Source organism: Amblyraja radiata, chromosome 9 (assembly GCF_010909765.2).
Source record: "Amblyraja radiata isolate CabotCenter1 chromosome 9, sAmbRad1.1.pri, whole genome shotgun sequence".
Taxonomy (NCBI): domain Eukaryota; kingdom Metazoa; phylum Chordata; class Chondrichthyes; order Rajiformes; family Rajidae; genus Amblyraja; species Amblyraja radiata.
In genome coordinates this window covers 26,638,821-26,665,408 of record NC_045964.1, presented here as the reverse complement: position 1 = coordinate 26,665,408, position 26,588 = coordinate 26,638,821, and the positions used below count along the sequence as shown (strand labels likewise).

The window sequence follows — 26,588 nt, the reverse complement described above, 5'->3', positions numbered from 1 at the left end:
TACTCCTTAGATTCCTATTAAATATTTTCCCCTTCACCTATGTCCTCGGTTCCTTTACTCTGGGCAAGAGATTCTGTGCATCTACCCGATCTATTCCTCATAATTTTATAGACCTCTGGCTGATGAAGTCCAATGTGCCAAAAGCCTTTTTGACTACCTTATCTACCTGCGACTTGACTTTCAAGGAACCATGCACCTGCACTCCTAGATCCTTTTGCTCCACAAGACTCCCCAGAGGCCTACCATTCATTGTGTAGGTCTTGCCCTTGTTAGACATCCCTCACATTTCTCTGTATTAAATTGCCACCTGGCCAATCAATCAAGTTCCTGCTGCAATCTTTCAAAACCATCTTCACTATCTGCAAAACCACCCACTTTTGCATCCAGCAAAATTGCTCATCTTGCCCTGTATGTTCTCATCCAAATCATTGATGTAGATGACAAACAGTAACGGGCCCAGCACCGAACCCTGATGCAAACCACTAGTCACAGGCCTCCAGTCCGAGAAGCAACCTTCCACCATCACCCTCTGCTTCATAGAAACGGAGAAACATAGAAATTACGTGCAATAGTAGGGCATTCGGCCCTTCCGAGCCAGTAGGGCATTCGGTGATCATGGTTGATCACCAATAATCAGTACCCAGTACCCGCTTTTTCACCATATCCCTTGATTCCATTAATCCTAACCATTAGCCACAAGGTTAATTGCCCATTAGCCCCTTGTGGCTAAGGGGATCAGAGGGTATGGAGAGAAGGCAGGTACGGGATACTGAGTTGGATGATCAGACATGATCATATTGAATGGTGGTGCAGGCTCGAAGGGCCGAATGGCCTACTCCTGCACCTAATTTCTATGTTTCTATGTCTAAGAGCTAAATCTCTCTCCTGAAAACATCCAGTGAATTGGACTCCACTGCCTTCTGTGGCAGAGAATTCCACAGATTCATAACTCTTTTACCCCTCTCTATCACCTGAAACATTGAAACCCAAGAATGCTGATTTGTTTCTCACAACCAATTCTCTTTAATGGCCACAACATCAGGCCCAGACAGTAATACAGTGTCTAAGTTCATCTGTTTCCCCTGTGATACACCTCGCATTGAAATAAACTCTCCAGCCCATCAGCTTCACCATATTCTTTTTCATCTCCCTGCCTGTCCTTCTTTTGAGAATTACTCCTCCCAACCTCCACATTCCGATCACTCCTTCCATTTACTGACCTTCTGCTCTGGTTCCCAGCCTCTTGCCACTAGTTTAAACCTTCCCGAGTAGCACCGGTGAACCTCTCTGCAAGGATATTGGACCCCTTCAGTAGAGGTGCAACCCATCCCTCTTGTACAGGCCACCTCTGCCCTAGAAGAGATCTCAACTGTTCAACAAACTGAAACCCTGGCCCGTGCACCAACTCCTGAGCCACGCATTCATTAATACTACCTTCCTATTCCTACTTTCACCAGCACATAGCACTATACATAAGCCTGAGATTATTACCAAAGGTCCTGCTTTTTAACCTGTTACCCAACTCTTTATATTCACTGTGCAGGTACTCATACCATTTCCTACCCATATCAATTGTGCCAGCATGCACAATGACTTCGGGTTGCTCCCCCTCCTCCTTGAGAATGTTATGTAGCCACTCCAAGACATCCTGGACGCTGGAACGAGAGAGGCAACACACCATCCTGGAGTCTTGTTTGCTGCCAGAGAATCTCCCATCTGTCCCCCTCACTAACAAGTCTCCTATCACTATGGCTTTGCCTAATTCTTCTCTGCTGTACCTCAGAGTCAGGCCCGGTGCAACAGACCCAACTGCTGCCGCTCTCCCTTGATGGGTCACCCCCGCCCCTCCCCCCCCCCCCCCCCCCCCCCCCCCCCCAACAGTAACCAAAAGGGTATACCTGTGTTGGAGAGGAAGGAGATGAATTGCCATGGGGGTTTCCTGCACTCCCTTTCCTAGTAGCCACCCATCTATTCTATGCCTGTACCTCAGGTGTGATCACCTTAGTTAGCATGCAGCCCTTTGTTCTATGTTTAGCCAAATTGATGTTAAGCGGTCAAGGCAAAACCCAACTTGGGCATTAGTGAGGAAGTTACTGCTAATTGTCACGATACCAATAAACTTGCTATTCAAACTTCTCTTCGGATGCCCATAGAAATTTCAAATACTTGCATTAAACTTCTATGACAATTTCCATATCTAGGGACAAAAAGGCAACACTTATTGTTTCACAGGTAGACAAAAATGCTGGAGAAATTCAGCGGGTGAGGCAGCATCTATGAAGTGAAGGAAATAGGCAATGTTTCAGGTCGAAATCCTTCTTCAGACTGAAGGATAATTTCTAACTATATCTCCTCTAATGAACTACTTTCAAGGGTTGGAGTTAACAAGATATTTTATTAATTGGATAAGAAACAATGAACATGGACTTTTGTGATACATTTAGAATATATGACCACACAAGCATACAGATCAGATCTGCAAGCAGCGATAACTGGTTAATTTAACATACTTTAATTTTGAACCAACGCCATTGGAATCTCAAATTAAATTGAGTCTTGTTCAGGGAGGATCATCAACACAATGCTGTCTCTTAAAGATTACATGTTAAGGCGAGTGAAAAGAAAAATGCAGCCATTTGAGTGTTTTATTCATTTTGTTTTTTGCAAAAGGGAAATAGAGAAATGTTGCTTAACTTCTTGATGACTGGAGCCTATTGATACAACAATTGGACAAAGGGGACTGAAAAGCCAAAAGTCATACAAGCTGGTCATGTGTTCACAAGCAAATAGATACACTGTGTACCCAATTTTGATTTTTCTTTCCTTGCATGTTCCGTTTCTCTCGATCCAATATAGATCTTGGACAAAACTCAACAACAGCTTGATTTTTGCTGGAACAGGTAGCTGCAGGCACCTGCTGCAGTAATTTGTTCTTTCTCTGTTGGTTTACTTTTACCTGGTGGAGAATCTATGAAGCCAATTTGCAGTCCATTCAGCTATCTCTCGTTGGATCCCATGCGATCTAATCTTCCAGAGCAGCCTACCATGCAGAACCTTGTCGAATGCCTTACTGAAATCCATATATACAACATCTACAGCTTTGTCTTCATTGTCCTTTTTGGTCACGTCTTCAAAAAACTCAATCAGATTTGTGATACACAACCTCCCAGGTACAAAACCATGCTGACTATCCCTAATCAGCCCTTGCCCATCCAGATGCCTGTATAGCCTATCCCTCAGAATGCTCTCTAGTAACTTTCCAACTACAGATGTTAAGCTCACCAGCCCATAGTTCCTAGCATTTTCCTTGCTGTCCTTCTTGAATCGAGGCACAACATTTGCCACCCTCCAGTCTTCCGGCACCTCTCCTGTATTTAAGGACCACACGTACATTTCAACCTCCTGCAATTTCCTCTCTAGTTTACCACAATGTCCTCAGATATATCTGATCAGGCCCTGGAAATTTGTCTACCTTCAGACAGATGCCCAAGATGAGATGTTCCATACCAGGTCATCCGAGGTGTCCGCATTCTTCATGGAATGGAAGTTCTCCTCTTCTACCATAGATGGGGCCCTCACATGTGTGTCTTCAGTATCCCGTAGCTCTGTTCTTGCTCCCCTCCCCTTAGTTGCAACAGGGGTAGAGACCCTTAGTCCTTATCTTTCACCTCATCAGCCATCGCATGCAGCACATAATCCTCTGACATTTTCGCCACCTCCAATGAGGTCCCACCACCAGTCACATCTTCTGATCTCCACCCCTTTCCGCTTTCTGCAGAGAATATTCCTTCCACAACTCCCTGGTTAACTCATCCCTTGCCACCCAAACCACCGCTGCCCCAGGTACATTCCCCTACAACACCTGTCCCTATACCTCCTCCCTCGAACAATCCAGGGACCCCGACTCCTTCCAGTTGAGGCAGTGGTTCACTTGCACCTCATCCAACTTCTTCTGCTGTATCCAGTGTTCTTGGTGTGGACTCCTGTATATCGGCAAGACCAAGTGCAGGCTGGGTGATTATTTCGATGAACACCTGCACTCAGTCTGCCATGGCCTATGCGATCTCCCAGTTGCCAAACGTTTTAACTTCCCTTCTAACTCCCATAGTGACTTTGATGTCCTGGGCCTCCTCCACTGTCAGAGTGAGGCCACACGCAAATTGGAGGAGCAGCACCTCATATTTCGCTTGGGCAGCTTACAGCTCTCTCCGTACCTCCCCCACTTTAGTCCTCTTGCTAATTTCACCGTTTGTATTATTTCGTTATTACCTCCTCCCGAGCCAACAATGGGCCATTGCGGGCTCCACCTTTCCTGAGTCATCAATGCAAGCTCTGCTTTGTTCTGCACCTTCCCATTCCTCCAGTGCCCCCCTCCATGACTCTTGGTCTGATGAAGAATATCGACTTGAAATATCATCTATTCCTATTCTCCAGAGATGCTGCCTGGCCTGCTGAGTTACTCCAGCATTTTGTGTCTATTTCCACCAACTCTCTGGTTTCATTTTAGATTTCCAAATCATGCGGTATTTTGCTTTTGTATCGATTTTAAAATGTTGTGTACATTTTTGTAATAGCATGAGTCTCTTTATAAATCTGCCTTTTATTATCTCTACTCTAGGTGATTGCGTTCCCTGAAATGGTGGCGAGCTGCTGTCGATTCCTGTGCTACTTCTGCCGTATCAGCCGCCAGAATCAGAAGGCCATGTTTGATCATCTCAGTTACTTGTTGGAAAATAGCAGTGTTGGACTGGGTACCTAGTTTAATTTTAACTGATGAGATCGTTTCATGTGAATAGATAGGTGCCACAGTACTGACCTTGTGTTAATGGGTAATGGGTCAAGGGTACAAAAGATCTCTGGTTTCTGTATTTATGTTAGTCAAGCAGTAATATTTTTCTTCTCTCACATGTTCAAATAGTTTGGAAGATCCTGTTAACGCTTTTAGTTTCATATTGGAACATATTCCTCAAAAATAAAATTTGGGTTTAGATATAAATTGTGATAGTTCATTTTTGAAGTGTTCTTTCAAGAGCAAGGTTATATAATCGGCTTATATTTTCAATATTTTAATCATTGCCATACCTCGTTTAACACAACTATCAGTGGAGATTGTATTTCAAAGAATACCTGAAATATCAGCAATAGAAGGCAACGCTGGTATTAAGTGGAAAACCAACCTTTGAGAATTGCCCATAACGAAAGGTTGGTCTGTGAATTTGGCATTAGAAGTTTGCAATCAAGCTTCAGTTAAAATGAGAGCAACTGTTCTCCATTTGTACATGTAGAAGAGGCTGCCCTCTGCTGTATGTATGTTTGAACTACACATTTATTTCCTTGAGTGGGTTAAAGAGTCTTCTCATATATAGTTTGTCGTTATTTTGGTTTGTTGGCAGTGATAGAAATTGGATTATTGTAAATATATGTATTCTTTGCATACAGCATCACCCAGCATGCGAGGTTCTACTCCTCTGGATGTGGCAGCAGCCTCTGTAATGGATAACAATGAGCTTTCTTTGGAGTTGCAGGAACCTGACTTGGAAAAGGTAAATCATATAATATATGGGTCAATTTCACATTCAATTATTTTTATTCGGGAGCATTTTGAGAGTATCAATTTCAACATTTAAAATTATCTTGGGGAAAACTGCCCATCAATCCCTTGGGGATTTAAAAAAAGTCAACTTGGGTAAGTGTTGATGAGTTTCAGAATGTCTGGGTGCATTGTTGTTGCTTCACTCCACACACAGTAAGTAAGGAGCAAGATCATTAAAAGCTCAAAAGTTATGCATTCTTGTCTAGTGTACTTTCATTCAGTTGGTTTATTTTTGGACACATTATTTCTTCTGGTACTTCACTTGAGTATTTGTTTAACCCGCTCTTTGCACCACCAGAGGGAGTTGGCAAGGAGAGAACACGATTGAAGATGGAATTACTCGGAAGGATGGTTGGGCGGGGGTTGGGTAGCGGGGGGGAGGGATCAGAATGGTTTCGGAATAAGATGACATTTTGAATTTGAGCAGTTTATTCCAGGAGCCATAAAGTAAGTATGCAATCATAGGAAGACAAATTAGCTAGAATAGTGAAACTGTTGTTAATGATCTGACAGAAGAGCTTCTGCTTGTGAATATCTATCTGCCTCTTACTTAAGCCCGAAAATGTATTGAGGTTAAGAAAAGTTCATATTACTCGGTGAAAATGTTTTCAATCATTCTGCAATAAGCCAAAGGTGGCCCAGCACATTTGGTTCAAAAACATTCAAATTAAGTGAATGACAATGAGCCTGCCCATGAAATTTATATCAAATTTATATCTGATACTTGTAAAGAAAACATTAATGTTGAACCTGAACTGAAATAGGTAAAATTGTAGGGAAAAAAGACATAACGAGCTAGAGTAACTCCGCGGGTCAAGCAGAACATGGATAGGTAATATTTTGGGCCAGAACTCTCTTGATATCCATGTTCTCCAGAGATGCTGCCTGACCCGCTCAGCTACTCCAGCATTTTGTGTCTTTGTTGTAAACTAGCATCTATAGCTCCTTGTTTCTACTCTAAAATTATGGTAAATCAGCTTGCTGAGTCCACTGATGGGCAATTGTATGTAATTTGTGTTGCAGAAGCTGTGTTAGCACTGCTGCTCACAACCAAATAAGTGAAGCTTTTCCCCTATGCTTTGATGCGCTCATTAAGAGTAAGGTTTTGCTCATTTTCAGCTAATGAAAAGGCAAAAGGCATTGGGAGTAAATTAATTGGGGGAAACATTGTCATTATTTTCCAAATGTAAAAATACAAGACATTTGTGATTAGATATTATGGCAAGAAAATTATTGATTGTTTTTCCACTAATGTTTGTGCAAATTATGTTGAAATACTACCAATGATGAAAAAACGAAAAAAAAGTACAATTATTTTTCTTTAACTTTGTGTGAAATGCATTTGCTTATTAATTCAACTTTACACATATATTAAAACATTTCATTGGCTTAGTGCATTAATTATGCCAATATAAGTTCAAATGTGAATAGACTGAACTAACGAAATCAGTGAAAGTTATGTTCTCTCCAAGTGCAATACTTAAAGACTATTTACACTTTGTTGGCTGAGATAACTGACTTGTAAATGTAATGTGATACCTTAAGGTGTAAATGTTACATTTTAAAACAATGGATACAATGGATAATTTTTCAAATTTTCAGAAGGCATAAATAACAGGTGAATGTTTGCATTTGACAGGTGGTGACCTATCTTGCTGCATGTGGCTTACAGAGCTGCCCAGTGCTAGTGGCCAAAGGTTATCCTGATATTGGCTGGAATCCCATTGAAGGGGAACGTTATCTACTCTTCTTACGATTTGCAGTTTTTGTCAATGGTAGGCTTGATGCCGATTTATTGCTATGGTAAACATTGAGAAGCATTCAAAATTTCTGGCTGATCCCCATCTCTCAGTTTCTGCTACACTAAGGCAAAACTGGGGGTTTTCGGAAGTATTGAAACTCTCTTGTGATGCTCCCCTTGCTAATGACCTCATGTGAATAGTTGGTATTGATTAAATAATTGTAGCTTGGAAAATTCTTGCCAGTGACATGTCCTTTTTTCCACAGTCCACTAGGCAGTGACATGAAATTGGAGTGGCAAAATTAAGCTAAAATTTTAATTTGCTTACAGATTGTGGCATTTCTTGGGGAAAATATAAGCATTTATTACAAGAAAATTCCTCTGTTGGTCTTCACAGCCTGTGTTCCTGCTGAGGATCTTAAAAGAATTGGCAAATAAGATAAGAATATAAGAACCGAAGAAAACATGAGTAAGCCACACGTCCCCTCAACCCTCTCCCACTATTTGATATGATCATGGCTGATCAGTCCTAGGCCTCATGCAACAGTTCTCCATGGATCTTAATTCCACAATCTTTCAAAAATGTTACTTCCTCTGTCTGACTTTGGCGGACTTTCCTGGAGTCCGACGGGCACTCCAAGCCGCGGGAGTCTGCGGGACTTTAACATCGCAGAGCTTGCGATCCCTTTTCCGGGAGTCGAAGCTCCAACCGCGGGACGTGGTTTACTTAGATTGGAAAAAAGTAACTCATTTATTTAAAGAGAGAGAGAGTGAGAAAATAGGAAATGACAGGACTGTTCGATTAACATCTGTCATTGGCAAAACATGTTATAGCTGTTATTAATGTTTGCATAAGAAAGCACAATAATAAAATCAAGCAAATTCAATCTGGTTTTGTGAAGGGGAATTTTATTTGACCAATTTATTACACATGCTGATAATAATAAAGGAAAATGAGAGGAAAGGCATTATACTGAGTTTACCATGAGGTCTTTAATAATGTAGCACACCAAATGTTACTGCCATAAATAAAAGCTCTTTGTGCAGGATGTTTCAAAATAGTATAGATAGTAAATGAAAAGCAAAAAAAAAACTGCTGATGTTGGGGGAAAAAAACAAAGATTGCTGGCCATACTTATCAAGTCAAGCAGCTTCTGTGTAAAGAGAAATTAGTTACTACCACATTAGCCATCTGGTCTCACCCATCAGCAATTTTCTCTTTGTTCTACCCAGCTCTCCTCCAGAAAGACTTCTGCCTTAGTAAAAATAATGGGTAGGTTTTTTTTCAGACTGATGGGCGTATCAGTTTTTCAGACTGATGGACTGATTCTTTTGGTGTTACGGGGGCATAACATTTCAGGGACAACATATTTTCCAATCAGATTCAATAACAGATTCTTCCTTGCTGTTATCAGACTACTGAAAAGTCCTCTCATAAGCCATGGTGTAGTCCCGATCTCCCAACCTACGTCTTTGCGGACCTTTGCACTTTCTATGTAACTGTAATGCTGTCATGCTGTAATATTATATGCTGTACGGGTATTTTTCTCTTTGCATTCCGTGTTGTACTTGTGTACGGCTTATACTCATGTATTGTATGATTTGACTGGATAGCAAGCAACAACGTTTTCACTGTATCTTGATACATGTGACAACAATAAACTAAAACCAGTATACTAATATACTAAAACCAATCCTAATATTTTTGATTAGTAAAAACAAGAGACGTGAGAATTTTATGTTAGTGGGTGCTCTTAATTGCTTAAAGGCTTGAACTTATAGAAACTTGCAATAACTTTCTATGTACCATTAATTACAAAGATTATTCAGCAAAGCAAGAGACTTTTTTAAATATTTAGGAATAGTATTTGTGATAAAAAGCTGTTCTAACATGCATTAAGATAATGGTTGATCGTTTACTTAAGCACCATATCCCAATAGCCCTGATTCCCATAATGTTCAGAGATCTGTCAAATTCTGTATTAGACTTTACTGTTACCTCATGGTATCTCCGTCAGTTACCATGTTATTATACATGACAAAATATTAGATGTTCATCTGAATTGCATGCTTCTCCATTTTTATGTTGACCTCACTGTAGAGGTGTGATCTTATGAAGGCATCATGTAAATATGAACCTTGCTGTTCTTTAAAGGTGAAAGTGTTGAAGAAAATGCAAGTGTTGTCGTGAAGTTACTAATTCGCCGTCCGGAGTGCTTTGGCCCAGCTCTGAGAGGTGAAGGAGGACATGGCTTGTTAGCAGCGATGAAAGAGGCCATTGAAACTTCAGAAGATCCTTGCCGTGATCTCCCACCTGTTGAAGCTGGAAAAAATAGGTGAGTGATAGTTTTCCTTTTCCATCAAGTTGATGTTCTGAAGTTATACAATACAATACAATACAATTCAATTTATTGTCATTTGGACCCCTTGAGGTCCAAACGAAATGTCGTTTCTGCAGCCATACATTACAAAACAAAAAGACCCGAGACACAACACAGTTTACACAAACATCCATCACATCGTTGTGATGGAAGGCAAAAAAAAACTTATCTCTCCACTGCACTCTCCCCCCCGATGTCAGAGTCAGAGTCAAAGTCGAAGCCCCCGGCTGGCGATGGCGATTGTCCCGCGGCCATTAAAGCCACGCCGGGTGATGCAAGGTCGCGCACCGGGTCTTGGTGTTAGAGCCCCCGGCGTGCGCTCGCAAAGTCCCGTGGCCATTCCAAGCCGCGCGGGGCAATGGTGTAAGGCCCCGCTCAGGTGCTCTTCAACCCCGCAACTCGGGCGGGAGAAGTCGCCGTTGCGGAAGCCCCGAAAAGCGGTCACCCAGCAGGGACCCGCGGGCTCCCGGTGCCGCCGTCCGCCAAACCCGCAGTTGCAGCCTCCGAAACTCCGGAGGTCGGGTGGCAGCAGCGCTCCACCACAGCTCCACCCGCTCCGGACTCAGCCAGCCCCGTGACGGTGAGTAGTCGGCAGCTCCGCAGCTGGAATCCCAGGTCGTTCCTGTTGGAGGCCGCTCCACGTTGCAGCCCCAACGACAACGGAGACCCGACAAAGAAAAGGTCGGGTCTCCCGTGCAGGGGAAAGATTTTAAAATTACCCCCTCCCCCCCCCCCCCCCCCCCCCCCCACACACATACCCCAAAAAAAACAATAACAAAAACTACATAAAAACGAGACAAAAAATAATAAAACACAGACGGACTGCAGAGGCCGCTGCTGACGAGAGTCGCGCCGCCCACGGAATGGTTAACGATCTAATGGAATTGTGTACAGGCTGCCTACATGAATAAAAATTCTATAGATTTTTGCTGGGTTATTTGTGCAATTAGCATTAAAAAAAAACTCATTCTTGAGAAACTGATGACAATGGTAAGTAGTGATCCAGGTTGCTTTGAGAAGAACAAATAACAGCCAAAAAGGCTTGATATTACAAACGAAAGCAAATCATGGGTCAGAAATAGAGAAGGTTAAAATAAAATGACATGGGTGAAGAAATGGGACACTTCATGCACATATTGACATTAGGCTCGGAATGACATAAAGTGCTGGTGTAACTCAGCGGGTCAGGCAGCATCCGTGGAGAACATGGGTAGGTGGCGTTTTGGATCTGGACCCATGGAAATCTCTGCATAGTTTGCAAAATGTAAATAAGGTCCATATGGTACTCCTATTTACCATTGGGACCCTTATTAACATTATGGAAACTCTGCAGATGTTTCCCAGACATCTGTAATTACTAATTCACCATTCATAAAATAAATTTGGAGCCTGAACAAGCCTTCTTTATGGGTGTAGATCTTCAATTTGCATATGCGGTTCTCTGGGTTAATAATCCAGTCTTTTATTTCAAACTATAATATGAGAAACTCATCCTGACCTCATTAATTTCCTATTGGTAAACATACCGAACACAGCAATACAGCCCTCTGATTAACTTTATTTCATACCGCTGCAGCAGGGGAAGGGTTGGAACTTCCTGCAGTTGTGCTCAAAGTTGTCAGAGATTACAGCAGCATGCAACAAAGCAAATAAAATCAACTAACCATCAGTAGTGAATTAAATGCTTCTGAAGACATTGCGGAAACATTTTGAGTTTCATAAATGATTGTTTTGGTATCTGTTCTCTGACTGTTGTTTGCAGCTGCAGGGTGGGTAACATTTTACTTCAATTTCTAGTACGTTTCATGTTTCATTGTTGTAGATAGAATCACATATATAGTAGTGCATCCACTGTACTGCTTATGTCCTTGTCTACACCTGCCTCCCAAAGACAAAATTTATATATTTGTTTAAACGGTTAATGATGTTATGTATAAGTATTGAGAATTAGAATGTTAGGTTAACAGTTTGTGTAGGTTTTCCTTCCATTTATAAAGTGTTAATTCACAAAGCTCCTGTAACGCACCATCATTTGGTAACAATCATGATGTTGCATAATTGGCTTCATTTTCCTAATAAGTCAATTCAACATAACACATTTATAATTAGTGCAAAGCAAGATCATTGCATGCCAGAAATGAACTCTGTGTAAATCCAATGCATTGGCATAAAACAAAATGTGATGAGACTCTGATTTCTATATAAAACTACTCCACTTTCTCTGATACTTGAACCCAAACTCATTCTGTATTTCCATTGTAACTGCTGCATCAACATGAAGAAGAAATCATTTTCACCACTGTTATAATTATGTAATTGTACCTAATTTTCCCCATTCTTTTATATGTTTAATATAACTATTGAAATGGCTTGTTATTTAACAGTGCTGAAGAGGAGGATGAAGAAGTTGTGCACATGGGTAATTCTATCATGTCGTTCTATTCGGCTTTGATTGATCTTCTCGGCCGATGTGCTCCAGAGATGCATGTAAGGAAGTACTTTCTAGACATTTATGTGATCATTACTCTTCGCACATATAAAACTAATAAAATATATATTTTGAAACATTTAATAGGTTAATAATGTATGGGAAGTGGAGTGATATGTTACTTCTGAAAACTTTATTCAACAATACAGAAACTTTGCTTTTCAATTACTGTATTTTGTGTCATTGTTCTCTCAGCTAATCCAAGCAGGCAAAGGTGAAGCTATCCGAATCCGAGCTATTCTTCGTTCCCTCGTGCCAACTGAGGACCTGGTGGGCATTATTAGTATTCCACTGAAATTGCCTGTTGTTAATCCAGGTATGCTATATACAGTGTATGTTGATGTATGGTGTTAAACATATTTCCAACAGCTCTTTTAAGCAAGTAACAATGTTTTAATTGTGTTTCTCATGGAGTTCCATGACAGATATTGCATACAAAAATACCTTCCCACTTACTGTCTCGTTTGTAATCCCTTCACCATGCCATGGTTTGATTTTAGCACTTGGATCTGCCGTTACTGGTTGCAATACGGCTGGAATAATAATAATAATAATAATAATAATGCATTTTATTTGCTGGCGCCTTACAGGACATAAAATCACAATACATTTATCAATATTAAAATCAAGTTGATTAACAGAAGAGAAAAAAACATATAGTCGGAGAAAAATAAATAATAAGGACATCATCAATACACAAATTAAAGATAGAAATTGTTCCAAAGACACAAAATCAAAAAATCAAAAAACACAATGTGAAGAGAGAGCAGCGGCAGCTAAAGCGCACCAGCGTCCACTCTCCCTTCCGACAGCCATCTTGGACACAGACTAACATGTTAACTCACACACAGAAAAATCATCCCCCCACAGTGGATACCACTGTGGGGGAAGGCACAAAGTCCAGTCCCCATCCCCAGTTCACCCAAAGTCAGGCCTATTGAGGCCACCGCTATTGCCTCTACGGAGGCCCGATGTTCCTGGCCGTTCTGGCCGGGTGGTGTTGCCCCGGCGTCGGGAGAGTCCTCACAGCGGCTGGGCCACCTGGAACGGATGCTTCCTAGCAGGGGATTGTCGGCTTCCGAAGCCGACAGGGCCGCGCCGGGTTGGAGCTCTCAGGCTCCCGATGTTAAGGTCGGCGCCGCCCACTCCACTCCGCAGACCCGCAGGTGTTGATCTCGGCGGTCATATCTCACCGGAGCTCCAGCGCGTCGATCCAGCGCGGCGACCCAGGCAAGGCATCGCCCGCTCCGCTCCGCGATAGCGCTCCAGCGCTGTGCCGCCAACGAAGCCGAGGTGCTGGGCGGTCCCCGCCTGGAAACGGCGCTCCACGCCCGCTGGTAGGCCATGAGGACGGGTCGACGGGCAGCCCGGAGACAAAAGCTGCCTCACCAACCAGGTAGGGACCTAGAAGTATAATTACCTCCTTCCCCCCACAGTAAGAAGTCCATTTCTCCAACAAACGAAGAACAAGACTTACTAAAAACTTTTTTTAAAAATGAATTAAACGGACAGCTGCTGGTTAGCAGCCGTTCCCCAAGATGGCTCCTCCTCTCGAGGTGTTCAGGTGTTAAATGGGTATCACCATCTAGTGGATATTTCAGTGTGTTTTTAACTATTTTTGAACTATATTCTGGTTATTTGGCAGATGGATCTATTTCTGAGCCAGCAATGTCTGCAAGTTTCTGTCCTGACCACAAAGCACCCATGGTACTGTTTCTGGATCGTGTTTATGGTATTGAGGACCAAAGTTTCCTACTTCATTTGCTGGAAATCGCATTTTTACCTGATTTAAGAGCATCAGCCTCCCTTGAATCAGTGAGTAAAAGTGATTTATTATCACCAGCAAGGCTGTGTATATTTTACTTTCTGCAAGTCGTACTGATCCCGTATTGAATTGAAATGTTATAATGAATTTATTTGATTGACTATAAATCCTCGTGTCCTCATTAAAATGATTGTCGACATATAAATGAAAGGCTTCAAAGAGTAGATGCATATTAGGGAAGGCAAAAAGTGCTGGAGTAACAGCAGGTCATGTAGCATCCCCGGACAACATGGATAGGTGACGATTCAGGTATTAGGTTTCACTACATTAATACATAGTAATAGAGCAATGCAGACCAACAGGAGATATGACAAGAAACATTACTCAATGCTTCTATACTTCCATACAGGGATAAATGGGCATTGTAAAATAGTAGAAGGGCCATATTTTTATCGGTTTAAATTGATTTTGTTGAGTATGCCTGGCCACAGTAATTGATAATTCTAGTCACATGCTTAAGTAGAAATGGTAAAACCACAATGAAAGAAGAAATAGAATTATATTGCAGTGCTTTTTAATTGTAACTATTTTATTTAAAAAAACAATAATTTAAAGCAAAACAAAATTGATGTCCTTAATATTTTTCTGTCAATTTTTTTTTCCTTTCCAACAGGCTTCCTTAAATACAACAGAGATAGCACTTGCACTTAACAGATATGTCTGTTCAACAGTGCTTCCACTACTCACGAGATGTGCACCTCTTTTTGCTGAGACAGAGCACTTTGCTCCTTTGATCGATACCACGTTGCACACAATCTACAGATTATCCAAAGGACGTTGTCTTACCAAAGCACAGAGAGAGTCGATTGAGGAATGTTTGCTGTCCATATGCCGGTACAGATGCTTTAATTCACAATTCCAGATCTTCAAAAGTATATTTGGGGATATTTTAACAATCGTATTCCACTTGATTAAGCTGAATATCTTTCCAGCATCTTGGATGGTGCTAAATAAACAATATTTAAATCAAGTTCTGTTTGCTGACCTGATGCACGATTGACAAAGTGTCAAACTCATATTTTCCCATTTTTGACCGAGTCATGGTTTCTTTGTGACCTCTCTCCAGATGCTTGTATTTGTTCTATTTAATAAAATGGTTTATTAAATATAGTTGATTAACAAAAATATCTTTCAATCTAAGAATTAAAGTTACAAATTGATCTTACATAAATCGCCATTCACTGAAGAGTAACAAGCTCCAACCACCCTTTCTATGCTGAACTGCTTCTTCATTGCACTCCTAGCCATACTTTTTAGACTGTGCGCTCTTCTCCTGAATTCCCCAATCAGCAGATCCTGTTTCTCTGTATCTACCACCAATTCCACACCCCAAGCCACCCCCCCCCCCCCCCCCTCCCCCACATTAACCAAATATTACTTTAAATTTTCAATCAGTAAGTTGTCTTTCAAAATAAACTCTTGGAGTCTAAGTCTGGTAAATTTATTATACTCTCCCCTCCATAGCTAATAAACCCTTCATAATTTGTAGTGCCTAAAAATTCCCATTTTTACCTTCCTGATTTCCATCTTATGTGTACTCTTGCACCCTCCATACCCCTCAAGGGATTCACTTGACCCCAGCTGCCTATAACTAATATATGCCTCCCTTTTTTCCTGACCAGAGTCTCAATATCTCTTGTCATCCCTCTTCCTACCTTGCCCTTCACTTCAATAGGAACATGCAGACCTTGAACTCTTGCTATCTCATTTTTAAAGTCATCATGTTGACCCAGTGTCTCCAGATTATGTGAAGATGGACTAGATATATAGAAAAGAGGGAGTTAATTAATGTTTTTCTTTCATGAACTATGGAACAAAACAAAGGGTAGGAACAAGAAGCAATTACCTGAGATACTCCTTATGGTTAAGAGCCACACCAATGGCATTTTCTGAATTTCTCATTTGCTAATTTCTGTGTCGTATAATGATGCTATTCATGAGCATAGTCAATGGAATTGATATTTCCTGCTGTATATATGTTGCTCTGGGTCTAACTGCAAAGAGGCTGCACTGTACTCCCCACCTACTTTCATATAGGATCATGAGATGCTATTAATTAAACTAAATCATAGCTCCTTTTCACCTGTGGTTACGTTATTAAACTGTGAATGTTTTCAGTGATAAAGATAATAAACCTATAATTTATCGAAATGTTTCTCCTCACTAAGCAACTGTCTTATTATTCTGCAGATATCTTCAACCTTCCATGCTGCAGCCACTTCTGCGTCGATTTGTTTTTGATGTTCCCCTTCTTAATGAGTACTGTAAAATGCCATTAAAGGTATACATATAAAGTAGTTTGCATTGATTAAAAATGATGGATTTAACAATAGTTGATAATGGATGAAAATGCAATTGGGAGCCAGGTTAATCATCTGTGTTAGTAGCAAGATAAAGTTTGAGTTTTGAAATCATATAAATTGGTGTTATTGTAATATCTTTTGATGGAAGTATTTATGCAATACTGTGTGCTCATGGCAATGATGTCACCATAATTATAGAATATGATTATAGATATCTGGGCCTGGATTTCCCAACCAATGAGAAATGTCAGTGGAATCTGAGACAGTACAGGCCTTGTATCTGGATATTTACCTGCCTCCATCTTGCTCCTGTTGGATCTTATTTCTTCACAGTCTTCTCCATTGTATTTCCAGATCATTTGAGTTCTCAACCTGATGAGGAATGTCAAATAGCAGTGCTTTTTGTAGGTCTACAGCAACCTTTGGCACTGATAAACAATAAAACATTATATACCTCTAAAAATTATTTTAAAATATCTCATCTAAACTTCAAGGGCTATCCCTTCCAGCTTTGCATCAAGAGCTATGCCCTAACCTAACTTTTAAGGTGCCATTCCACTGACTGAATGACTGAAGACCCAGAGCACTATGGCATTCCTGACATGCGGTATGCCAAAACAATAATATTAATAATAATAATCATCATCATCATATCAAAATTCATTGGATGTTATGTTATCCTCAGTCAGATAGAGTTTGTGTGAAATCATATACATCATCCATTTCTGCATTCACCTCCATGGAAAACCCTGAATAAGTGATGGAGATTAGCAGAACAGTACATTTTCCTCATTGTTCTATTAAAAGATCATAGATCAACAACTTCTTTCTACTGATTTGTTAAATGTTGCACTTTAGGAAAATAATGATTTTCGAATATAGCATCCAACAAGTATTGATTTAATTATGAGCCAACACACATTTTATAAATATGTCTACAATTTCTGAACTGTAGCATGTATTTGGCAAAATGTGTTCAGCAGAGCCAATTGGAAAATGTTTCCTTCTGAATAATATTTTTATGCTCTTCTTGTCAATTTCTTCTTTCATTTATAGCTTCTGAGTAAACATTATGCACAATGCTGGAAATACTATTGTTTGGCATCTGGGTGGGGCAATTATGGAAGTGCCTCTGATGAAGAGTTACATCTTACCAAAAAATTATTCTGGGGAGTTTTGGATGCACTCTCTACAAAAGTAAGATGAAACTTGATTCTTTAATTATTGTTTGACATTTGGTTTACTTGAGTGATTTTGAAGTTCAGAGTGTGGATGATTCGTGTCAAAAAGGGGCAAGGAAGCAGCTGTATTTTGTTGGGGAAAAATCGCAGGAGAAAAATTAAATAAGCTACTGAAATATTATTCATGCCTCCCAACATATTAATCATTCTTGACCACATTTCCTTAGAGTTGTGTATACTATATTGGTAACAATTTGAACTCTTAGCCTTTAACAACGGGCATTTCAAGAAAGGTGTATTTCTTCACTGAACCCCATGCAGTGTTCCAATGTTCTTGTAACTACAGGGGCTCAAATAAGCATATTACACAGCCTCGTTAATCCCCATGAATTGAATTAACCTGTTTTGATATAATCATATAGATTTTGGATGTTAGAAGAACAGATAATCGTAGAATAGTTGTAGCTAAAATGGAGGCCATTGTGTCTGCGTTGGCTTACTACTAGAATAACAAACTAGTCCTATTCCTCATCCCAGCTCTCTCCATGTATCTTTGCAAGTTCTTGTTCACTATATCTTTATCCAGTTCCCTGATGAAAACTGCAGTACAATCTGAATACAATACATTCAAAGCTGAAATTCTGAAATTGAAACAGGAAATGCAGCTAAGGCAGCATAATTGAAGGGGAAAATGTTAATAACATTTCATTTCCATTAACAAATAAGAAATGAAAAAGTAAGAGGGAATCCAAATTTTAAGATGTAGACAGAAGATAAAAACAAAAGGGAAGATCAAAGATGAATATATTGCTTTATTATTTTTGCATGTATCTTGCTTTATTATTTTTGCAAATATTTTCATGCTGTCCAGTTAAACTATACTATACTATACATGAGTATCATCAAGCCATATGCATGTACAACAAGAAGTGCAAAGAGAAAAATATCAGCGTATAGAATATAATGTTACAGAATTATAGTGTTACAGTTACAGAGGAAGAGCAGATTAAAAAAAAGTGCAAGGTCCACAATGTGGGAGATTGAGATTACACCCTATTTTAGGGGTTGACAGTTCCATATTCTGAGAACAGTGGGGATGAAGCTGTTCCTGAATCTAGTTTTAAGCCTTTATATCTTCTGCACAATGGGAGATGAAATAAGAAAGAATGAAAATGGTGAGAAGAGTCCTTGATTATGTTGGCTGCTTTCCTGCGGCAGCGTCATGTGTAGATGAAGTCTATGGGAGGTGTAAAGGAACAAATGCAAAAATTGTGAAGCAGAATCATTAAGGTGGATCACACATATGGTGAGTAGCATTGACATAGAGAAATAATTTAGCATGAATGGAAGAAACGAGGAGATGTTAATGGACAACACAAGGAAATACATTGGGGACAAGGATTGCTTTGAGAACTGGCAAGGATTTGATGAGGCAAATGGTCTTGTTTATCCTAAGGAAATGTGAGAAAGGAATAGTTAATGAACAGCATATCGTTTTTTTATTTCATGACACCCATAGCCTGAAAGTACAAAACATTATGCTAGCTGTACTATTAGGATAGGATAGGATAGGATAGCCTTTTATTGTCATCCAGACCGAAGTCTGAACGAAATTTAAGCAGTCATACATACAATACAATACAATAAAAAAACAACAATAAACACATATTAACATCCACCACAGTGAGTCCACCCAACATCTCCTCACTGTGATGGAGGCAAAAGTCTTAGGGCTGCAGTCTCTTCCCTCCTCTTCTCCTTCTGCGCTGAGGCGATACCCCCCGGGCGATGTTAAAACCTGTCCCGCGGCTCAAACACCGCGGCCCGGGGTAGTCGAAGCTGCCGCTCACCAGACCTGCTGACGCAGCCGCTGGCCCGCGGCCGAACCCCGGTCTCAGGCCACCGCCACCAGAACTGCCGTCCCAGTCCCCGGAGCATCGTTCCAGCCCCGGGCCGGATCGCCCTCACGTGAGTACTGCCACCGTCTCAGCCTCGCGCCAGGCTGCCGCTCCTCCCTCGGGCTGGGCCGCCCCGACCGGGCGCCGCTTCTCCCTCGGGCTGGGCCGCCCCGACTGGGCGCCGCCCCGACCGGGCACCACTCCTCCCTCGGGCTGGGCCGCCCCGACCGGGCACCGCTCCTCCCTCGGGCTGGGCCGCCCCGACCAGGCACCGCTCCTCCCTCGGGCTGGGGGTCATTGAAGGAAGTTAATAGGCAATCCATTGTTCTAGTGTGGTGTTTGTGAATACAAAACCAATTTATGCTTTTGTATACAGTGCCCTCCATAATGTTTGGGACAAAGACCCATCATTTATTTATTTGCCTCTGTACTCCACTATTTGAGATTTGTAATAGAAAAAATCACATGTGGTTAAAGTGCACATTGTAAGGTTTTAATAAAGGCCAATTGTATACATTTTGGTTTCACCATGTAGAAATTACAGCAGTGTTTATACAAAGCCCCCCTCCCATTTCAGGGCACCATAATGTTTAGGACACAGCAATGTCATGTAAATGAAAGTAGCCATGTTTAGTATTTTGTTGCATATCCTTTGCATGCAATGACTGCTTGAAGTCTGCGATTCGTGGACATCACCAGTTGCTGGGTGTCTTTTCTGGTGATGCTCTGCCATGCCTGTATTACAGCCATCTTTAGTTTATGCTTGTTTTGGGGGGTAGTCCCCTTCAGTTTGCTCTTCAGCATATTAAAGGCATGCTCAATTGGGTTCAGATCGGGTGATTAAATTGGCCACTCAAGAATTGACCATTTTTTAGATTTGAAAATCTCTCTGTTGCTTTAACAGTACGTTTGGGATCATTGTCTTGCTGTGGAATGAACCGCCAGCCAATAGGTTTTTAGGCATTTGTTTGAACATGAGCAAATAGGATGAGTCTATACACTTCAGAATTCATTATGCTACTATCATCAGTAGTTGTATCATCAATGAAGATAAGTGAGCCAGTACCTTCAGCAGCCATACATGCCCAGGCCATAACACCCCCACCACATGTTTCACAGATGAGGTGATATGCTTTGGATCTTGGGCAGTTCCTTTTCTCCTCCACACTTTGCTCTTGCCATCACTCTGATATAAGTTAATCTTCATCTCATCTGTCCACAAGACCTTTTTCCAGAACTGTGGTTGCTCTTTTAAGTATTTCTTGGCATACTGTAACCTGGCCATCCTATTTTTGCGGCTAACCAGTGGTTTGCATCTTGCGGTGTAGCCTCTGTATTTCTGTCCATGAAGACTTCTGCAGACAGTGCTCATTAATAAATCACACCTGAAGAGTGTTTCTGATCTGTCGGAGGTGTTTGGGGATTTATTTTTCATAATTGAGAGAATTCTTCTGTCATCAGCTGTGACGGTCTTCCTTGGCCTGCCAGTCCCTTTACGATTAAGAAGCTCATCAGTGCTCTCTTCCTTCTTAATGATGTTCCAAACAGTTGATTTTGGTAAACCTAAGGTTTGGCTGATGTCTCTAACAGTTTTATTCTTGTTTCTCAGTCTCATAATGGCTTATTTGACTCTCATTGGCACAACTTTGGTCCTCACGTTGATAAACAGCAATAAAAGTTTCCAAATGTGATGGAAAGACTGCAGGAAAGACGAGATGCTGAGAGCTCTCTTATACCTGCATTAAGGAGGCAATTAAACACACCCGAGCAATTACAAACGCTTGTGAAGCCATGTGTCCCAAACATTATGCTGCCCTGAAATGGGGGGACTATGTATAAACACAGCAGTAATTTCTACATGGTGAAACCAAAATGGAAAAAAATGGCCTTCAATAAAATCTGACAATATGCATTTTAGCCACATGTTACAAATCTCAAATTGTGGCGTACCGAGGCAAATAAATTAATTATGGGTCTGTCCCAAACATTATGGAGGGCACTCTATGATGCTGGCATTAATTGTTACGCGCCATCAGTTTTAATTTACAATATCAATACTTTGCTTGCAGTTACACTTTGTGTATGTTTTATCAGTCATCAACTGTGCTTCAAATTTATGTCAATGTTCCCTAGCCCTCTAATTGTCAAATCTTTCCTACAGAAATATCATCCCGATCTCTTTAAAATGGCCTTGGCTTGTCTAAGTGCTTTAGGAGGGGCCCTGTCCCCCGACTATGTAGATTCCAGCTTTTCAGTCGTGGTGGACAGAGAGACATCAGTGGATGACAAAGGCAACTTTGACCCAAAGCCCATCAACACTTCCAAGTATGGCACTGGAATAAATAACAAGAGTTGCAAATTATATGGTTCCTTTACAATGAATTATTATTATTTGCTCACATTTTACTACCATGAAATTGGCAACAATCTCTCAACGCTAAGGTCATTCATTATGTCAGAATTATGCCCAAAGGCAGTGCAACTCCTCATTCAGAAGGATTTGTTTCTCTCAAACAAATTATTGTTAGAATTTTACTTTTAACACATCTTTTACACATGAACAGTCTTGTTATAATTTCCAACATCTTTTAATTTTCTCTGAACATTGTAAAATTGTTTTGAAATAATTCATAGTTAAATATTAACTACAGACAGTTTGACTAAAGATAGAATCCATGAATGTTACTTTTCAATATGCTTCTACCAATAAAATCACAGAATCTTCATTAGAAATATTATAAAATTAAAGATAAGGTCGTGATAATTGAGATGGTATGAACCTCACTTAAGACATTTATATTTTGGTTTATAACTGTCATACAGTGAAAAACTTTGTTTTACATGCTATCCAATCAGGTCGGATAATACTATACATAACACAATCAAGTGCAATAGGTAGAGCAAAGGGGAACATACAGAATGCATAATATAGTTCTCAGCATTGTAGTGTCAGTTTTATGTAAACAACTTGCATTTTGCTACATAATTGCATTTTGCATATGCTACATAATTGAAGCAATTGTTTCAGAGTATATATTAAATCCAAATTTACCTATTGACTAAAGGTTGACATATATTTGTAATATTAATGAACCCCCGAATATCACAATACCACAAAATAAACAATTTGTAACTCCAGTAAATAAACTGTCTGGTGCAAAGTGATCATGGCCACATTTGGTAGTTCTGCGGCAATTTGGCAATATTTCATTATTTTCATTAGACATTGTTACTAAATATTATGACATTTTTTTACATGGTACCTACTTTTCAAAATAGAGATTTTATTATATAGTTAATATGGCTTTTTTTATTATGTCTTCTGTGTTACAGTATTTCAATTCCAGAGAAGTTAGAGTACATTGTGAACAAATATGCAGACCATCTACATGAGAAGTGGGCTTGTGAGAAGGTAAAATATTAAGGACATATTTTGGATATTTCGTAATATTTTCAGAGAAGAATTAGGATGTTAGTTTTAAGTCAGAATAAAAAATGAAAATGGAAATTCTCAGCAGCTCAGGCTGGGTTGATACTTCTGTCAAAGAGTTTCACTGTAAGTTAACAACTAGTAGAGCTGTCTCACTGCTGCCGAGACCCTTCCGTACTGCATGTGGAGTTTGCAAGTCCTCTCTGTGGCCTTGAGGGCTACTTCCAGATGCACCAATTTCCATCCACGTTTCAAAGATGTGAGCAATAGTAAATTGATGGAATCTGGAAATTGCCCCTCATTTTTAGGTGGGAGATTAAAATCTGGGGGTTGCTAGGAATGTGTGGACAATTAAATTAACATAGGTTTAGTGTATGAGTATAATAGTGCTTTATGATGTAACTTTCTGACTTCAGTCCAGAAATAAACCTGCTCAATTCATTTTTAATCTATAATGGTCCAACTTTTTCCCTGTCCACGGGAAAAAGCCACTCTTACATGGAACAGACTACTTGGTGCAGTTGTCCAGTGGGAAACAGGTTCTCAGCTAATCAGTAAGGCCCAGTGCAATCATTCCTTGCCATCAGTGCAATTATTCCTTGCCAATACTTTAAAACCTCGTTAATCCTCAAACCCAGGTTCACTGATTATCAGAGCTGTCACTGACAATGAAACACTGACATTTGTAGCCATTCAGAAACACTCTGTTAAAATAAACACTATTAAATATTAAAATAAGAAATAGAAAAAAAATAAACCACCTATAAGCACTAGGAAATTTATGGGCCTGTCCCACTTAGGCAATTTTGCTGGCAGTCGCCTGAAAAACCGGCAACTGGAACGGCGACTGTCAGAGTGGAACACACAAACACGCATCGCTTCCTTCACCAGCCCGTTATGCAGGCGGGGGACAGGGCAAGCGTGTAGCCCTGTCTAAAAAATTTGCACGGTGCAAAGCCAAGGTGATACAGACACACACCGTGATGAACAGGAAGGTTGGCGCGGTAATTAAGATGGCTAAGCACAGTGCATGGTAAGTCCTTTAAAAGAGGGGAGCGGAGAGGGGGTGGGGGAGAAGGAGTGGAGACAACTTTTAAGAAGCCAGAGATACACACCAGCTCGGCGGACATTAACATTACCAGTCAGTTATCCTTGGTTCTACTTATGGTTTTTTTTTCCCAATGAGCCAATGAAATTCACCGGTCAGCACCGGCTACAACCTACGAGAACTTACGAGAACCTTCGACCCCCTGGCAACCGACTAGGACCTCCTGGCGACCCACCTACGGCTCGAGAATTCTCGCTACTCTCCATGGTGGCTTCATTCTAGTCGCCACTAATTTTTCAACATGTTGAAACATTCCCTGCGACCATAATGAGGCCATGACTAGTTCCCAGAATGCGGGAACTCCTCACGACCATGAAGGCGACTTCCCGGCAACCACCCGCAAACAATTGGCAACTGCATAATCTCCTGCAGTCGCCTAAAAAATCGCCTAAGAGGGACAGGCCCATAAGGCCCAGTGCAATAATTCCTTGCCACCAATGCTGACAGGATGTGACAAAGAAATACTTTATAACCTCGTTAATCCTCACTTCCAGGTTCACTGATTGTCAGAGCTATCACGGACAATGAAACACTGACATTTGTAGCCATTCAGAAACAGTCTATTAAAATAAACACTATTAAATATTAAAATTAGATATAGAAAAAAATGAACCACATAAGCACTAGGAAACAATTAAAAACTATTTAAATGCAGTAAAGTCAACTTAAATAAAAAATGAAGTTATCTCGTACTTGCTCTTGACTCCTTAGCTCCTTTCTCGCCATTACAAAATGGGTCTGCTGAACTTAAGTCTGGCTGGTAGAATTCCCAAACTAAGAGATCTAAAATCTGCAGCAAAATTTTCATCTCTAACTAGACTCCATATCGAGCACTGTTGTTCCATTATTTGTAGAAATGTTTGGGACTTGGGCCTTCATTCAAAATAGTCCACACAAATGCACCCACAAAACCTCACAGCCTTGAACTGATGGCTTTTAAGTGCAAGACCCTTTTGTATATGGTTTTTAAAACACTAAGTGACACTAAGCAATATGTTGAATAAAATGTTAAATATTGCTTCGAGATTAAGCAGACATTTGAAAAGTACAAAACTTTCTTTCCTTTATCAAGTTAACACTCCCATGAGGTTGAGGGCTTTGCATGTTGTTTAATCATAGTGACATCTAAGCTGTGGATGTTCACACCATTTTCTGTTTATTTAAGTTATGTATAATGCAGGTATTCATGTGCAGTTTATTAATCATTAATTGCCACCAACAAGCCCAGTTTAAGTTAACTATTCACTGACATGGTTTCCTCTAAAGTTTGTAGAATTCTAAGGTGAAATTCTGGGCTTTGTAATCTGTTAACAGTGTACACAATATACGAGAATCCAGCCGTACAGAAAATCTACGTGGCTTTTGAAGACATAGGCATTGCTTGATCTGCTCGAAGAAGTGATATACCAAAAGCATAAAATAAAAAATTCACACAGTACAGATTATGGATGTGAATGCATGCCCTCTATTTGCCTGGAGAAGTGCAGCTTCAATAACACTCAAAACCTGTAGGACCTTCCAGGACACCAAAGCCCACTTGATATATTGTTCATATTAAATGACAAATTAATTAATAAACTCCCTTGATATTCCCACCACCGTCAATGCACAGTCACTGCAATGTGCATTATATCCAAAATGCGCTCCAGTTACGTGGCTACACTATTTCAACAGAATCTCACAATTGTAGACCTACACCACCAAAAATAAGGACAGCAGGAGCATGGGAACCAATTGACTTTCCTCCAAGTGACACATCATCCTGACTTAAAAATATGAATTCTTTAAACATTGCTGAGTTGAAATCCTGGAACTCCCAACCGAGTATTATGGGGAACCTACACCAGAAGGATTGCAGTGGTTCAAGAGATGGCTCACTACTGTTTTTTTTAGGGCATTTAGGGATGAACAATGAATGCCAGCTTAGTCAGGAGTGCCAACATCCTGAAAATGTATAACTATATTTAAAAAAAAATTAACTTCCTGGTTAAACTTGAGATGAGTATTTTTGTAAATTGAAGTAAAGTGAGAAGTAATATTAAAATTTAAGAAAAAGATATTGAAGCCATGATGATGAGGAACTATTGTCAAAAGTACATAATGTCTGTATATTTCAGCAAATGAGATTTCGTTTTGCTGCTTGTTTACAGATTCAAAATGAATGGACATATAGTGATACAATCAATGAAAACATGAAGACTCATCCATTATTGAGACCCTATAAAACCTTAACAGAAAGGGTAAGCGATTTTACAACTGTTTGTAGCATTGTTTTCATGAAACATTGGAAGTGTTACAATGAAGCCTTTGCCTCTAGGCAACTTCCATCTGAGCTCTTGAACTTTTGCTAATGAAGATATCATTTCGGAAAGTCTGTATTTCATATCAGGTAAAAAATATATATTTGTAGGGTCGAGAAACAAATTGCTGGAGGAACTTAGCGGATCAGGCAGCCTCTGCGAAAGTGAGACCACCAAATCATATCTTCCCTTCCCCACCCTTTTCTTCTTTGTCTCATGGAAGACTCCATGACTTTCTTAATTCAGAACTAATCCTGATGCAGGGTCTTGACCTGAAATCTCAATTTTCGACACAAGAAACTGCAGATATTGGTTGACAAAAAAATAGAGGCAAAGTGTC

The 26,588-nt window shown here is 40.3% G+C and overlaps 1 protein-coding gene across 5 annotated transcripts in view; it reads left to right on the top strand.

Annotated features, from left to right (window-relative positions):
* The window catches only part of ryr3 (ryanodine receptor 3), a 358,203-nt gene that overhangs the window by 178,792 nt on the left and 152,823 nt on the right, over positions 1-26,588 (top strand). For all 5 annotated transcript variants that reach the window (XM_033026930.1, XM_033026931.1, XM_033026929.1 and 2 more), the window contains 13 exons: positions 4,619-4,751; positions 5,440-5,543; positions 7,233-7,368; positions 9,490-9,670; positions 12,100-12,202; positions 12,399-12,519; positions 13,849-14,018; positions 14,642-14,862; positions 16,219-16,309; positions 17,388-17,528; positions 21,572-21,735; positions 22,744-22,822; positions 26,099-26,188. In XM_033026930.1, coding sequence (XP_032882821.1) covers positions 4,619-4,751; positions 5,440-5,543; positions 7,233-7,368; positions 9,490-9,670; positions 12,100-12,202; positions 12,399-12,519; positions 13,849-14,018; positions 14,642-14,862; positions 16,219-16,309; positions 17,388-17,528; positions 21,572-21,735; positions 22,744-22,822; positions 26,099-26,188 — 1,734 coding nt within the window. The remainder of the gene's footprint in view (positions 1-4,618; positions 4,752-5,439; positions 5,544-7,232; positions 7,369-9,489; positions 9,671-12,099; positions 12,203-12,398; positions 12,520-13,848; positions 14,019-14,641; positions 14,863-16,218; positions 16,310-17,387; positions 17,529-21,571; positions 21,736-22,743; positions 22,823-26,098; positions 26,189-26,588) is intronic.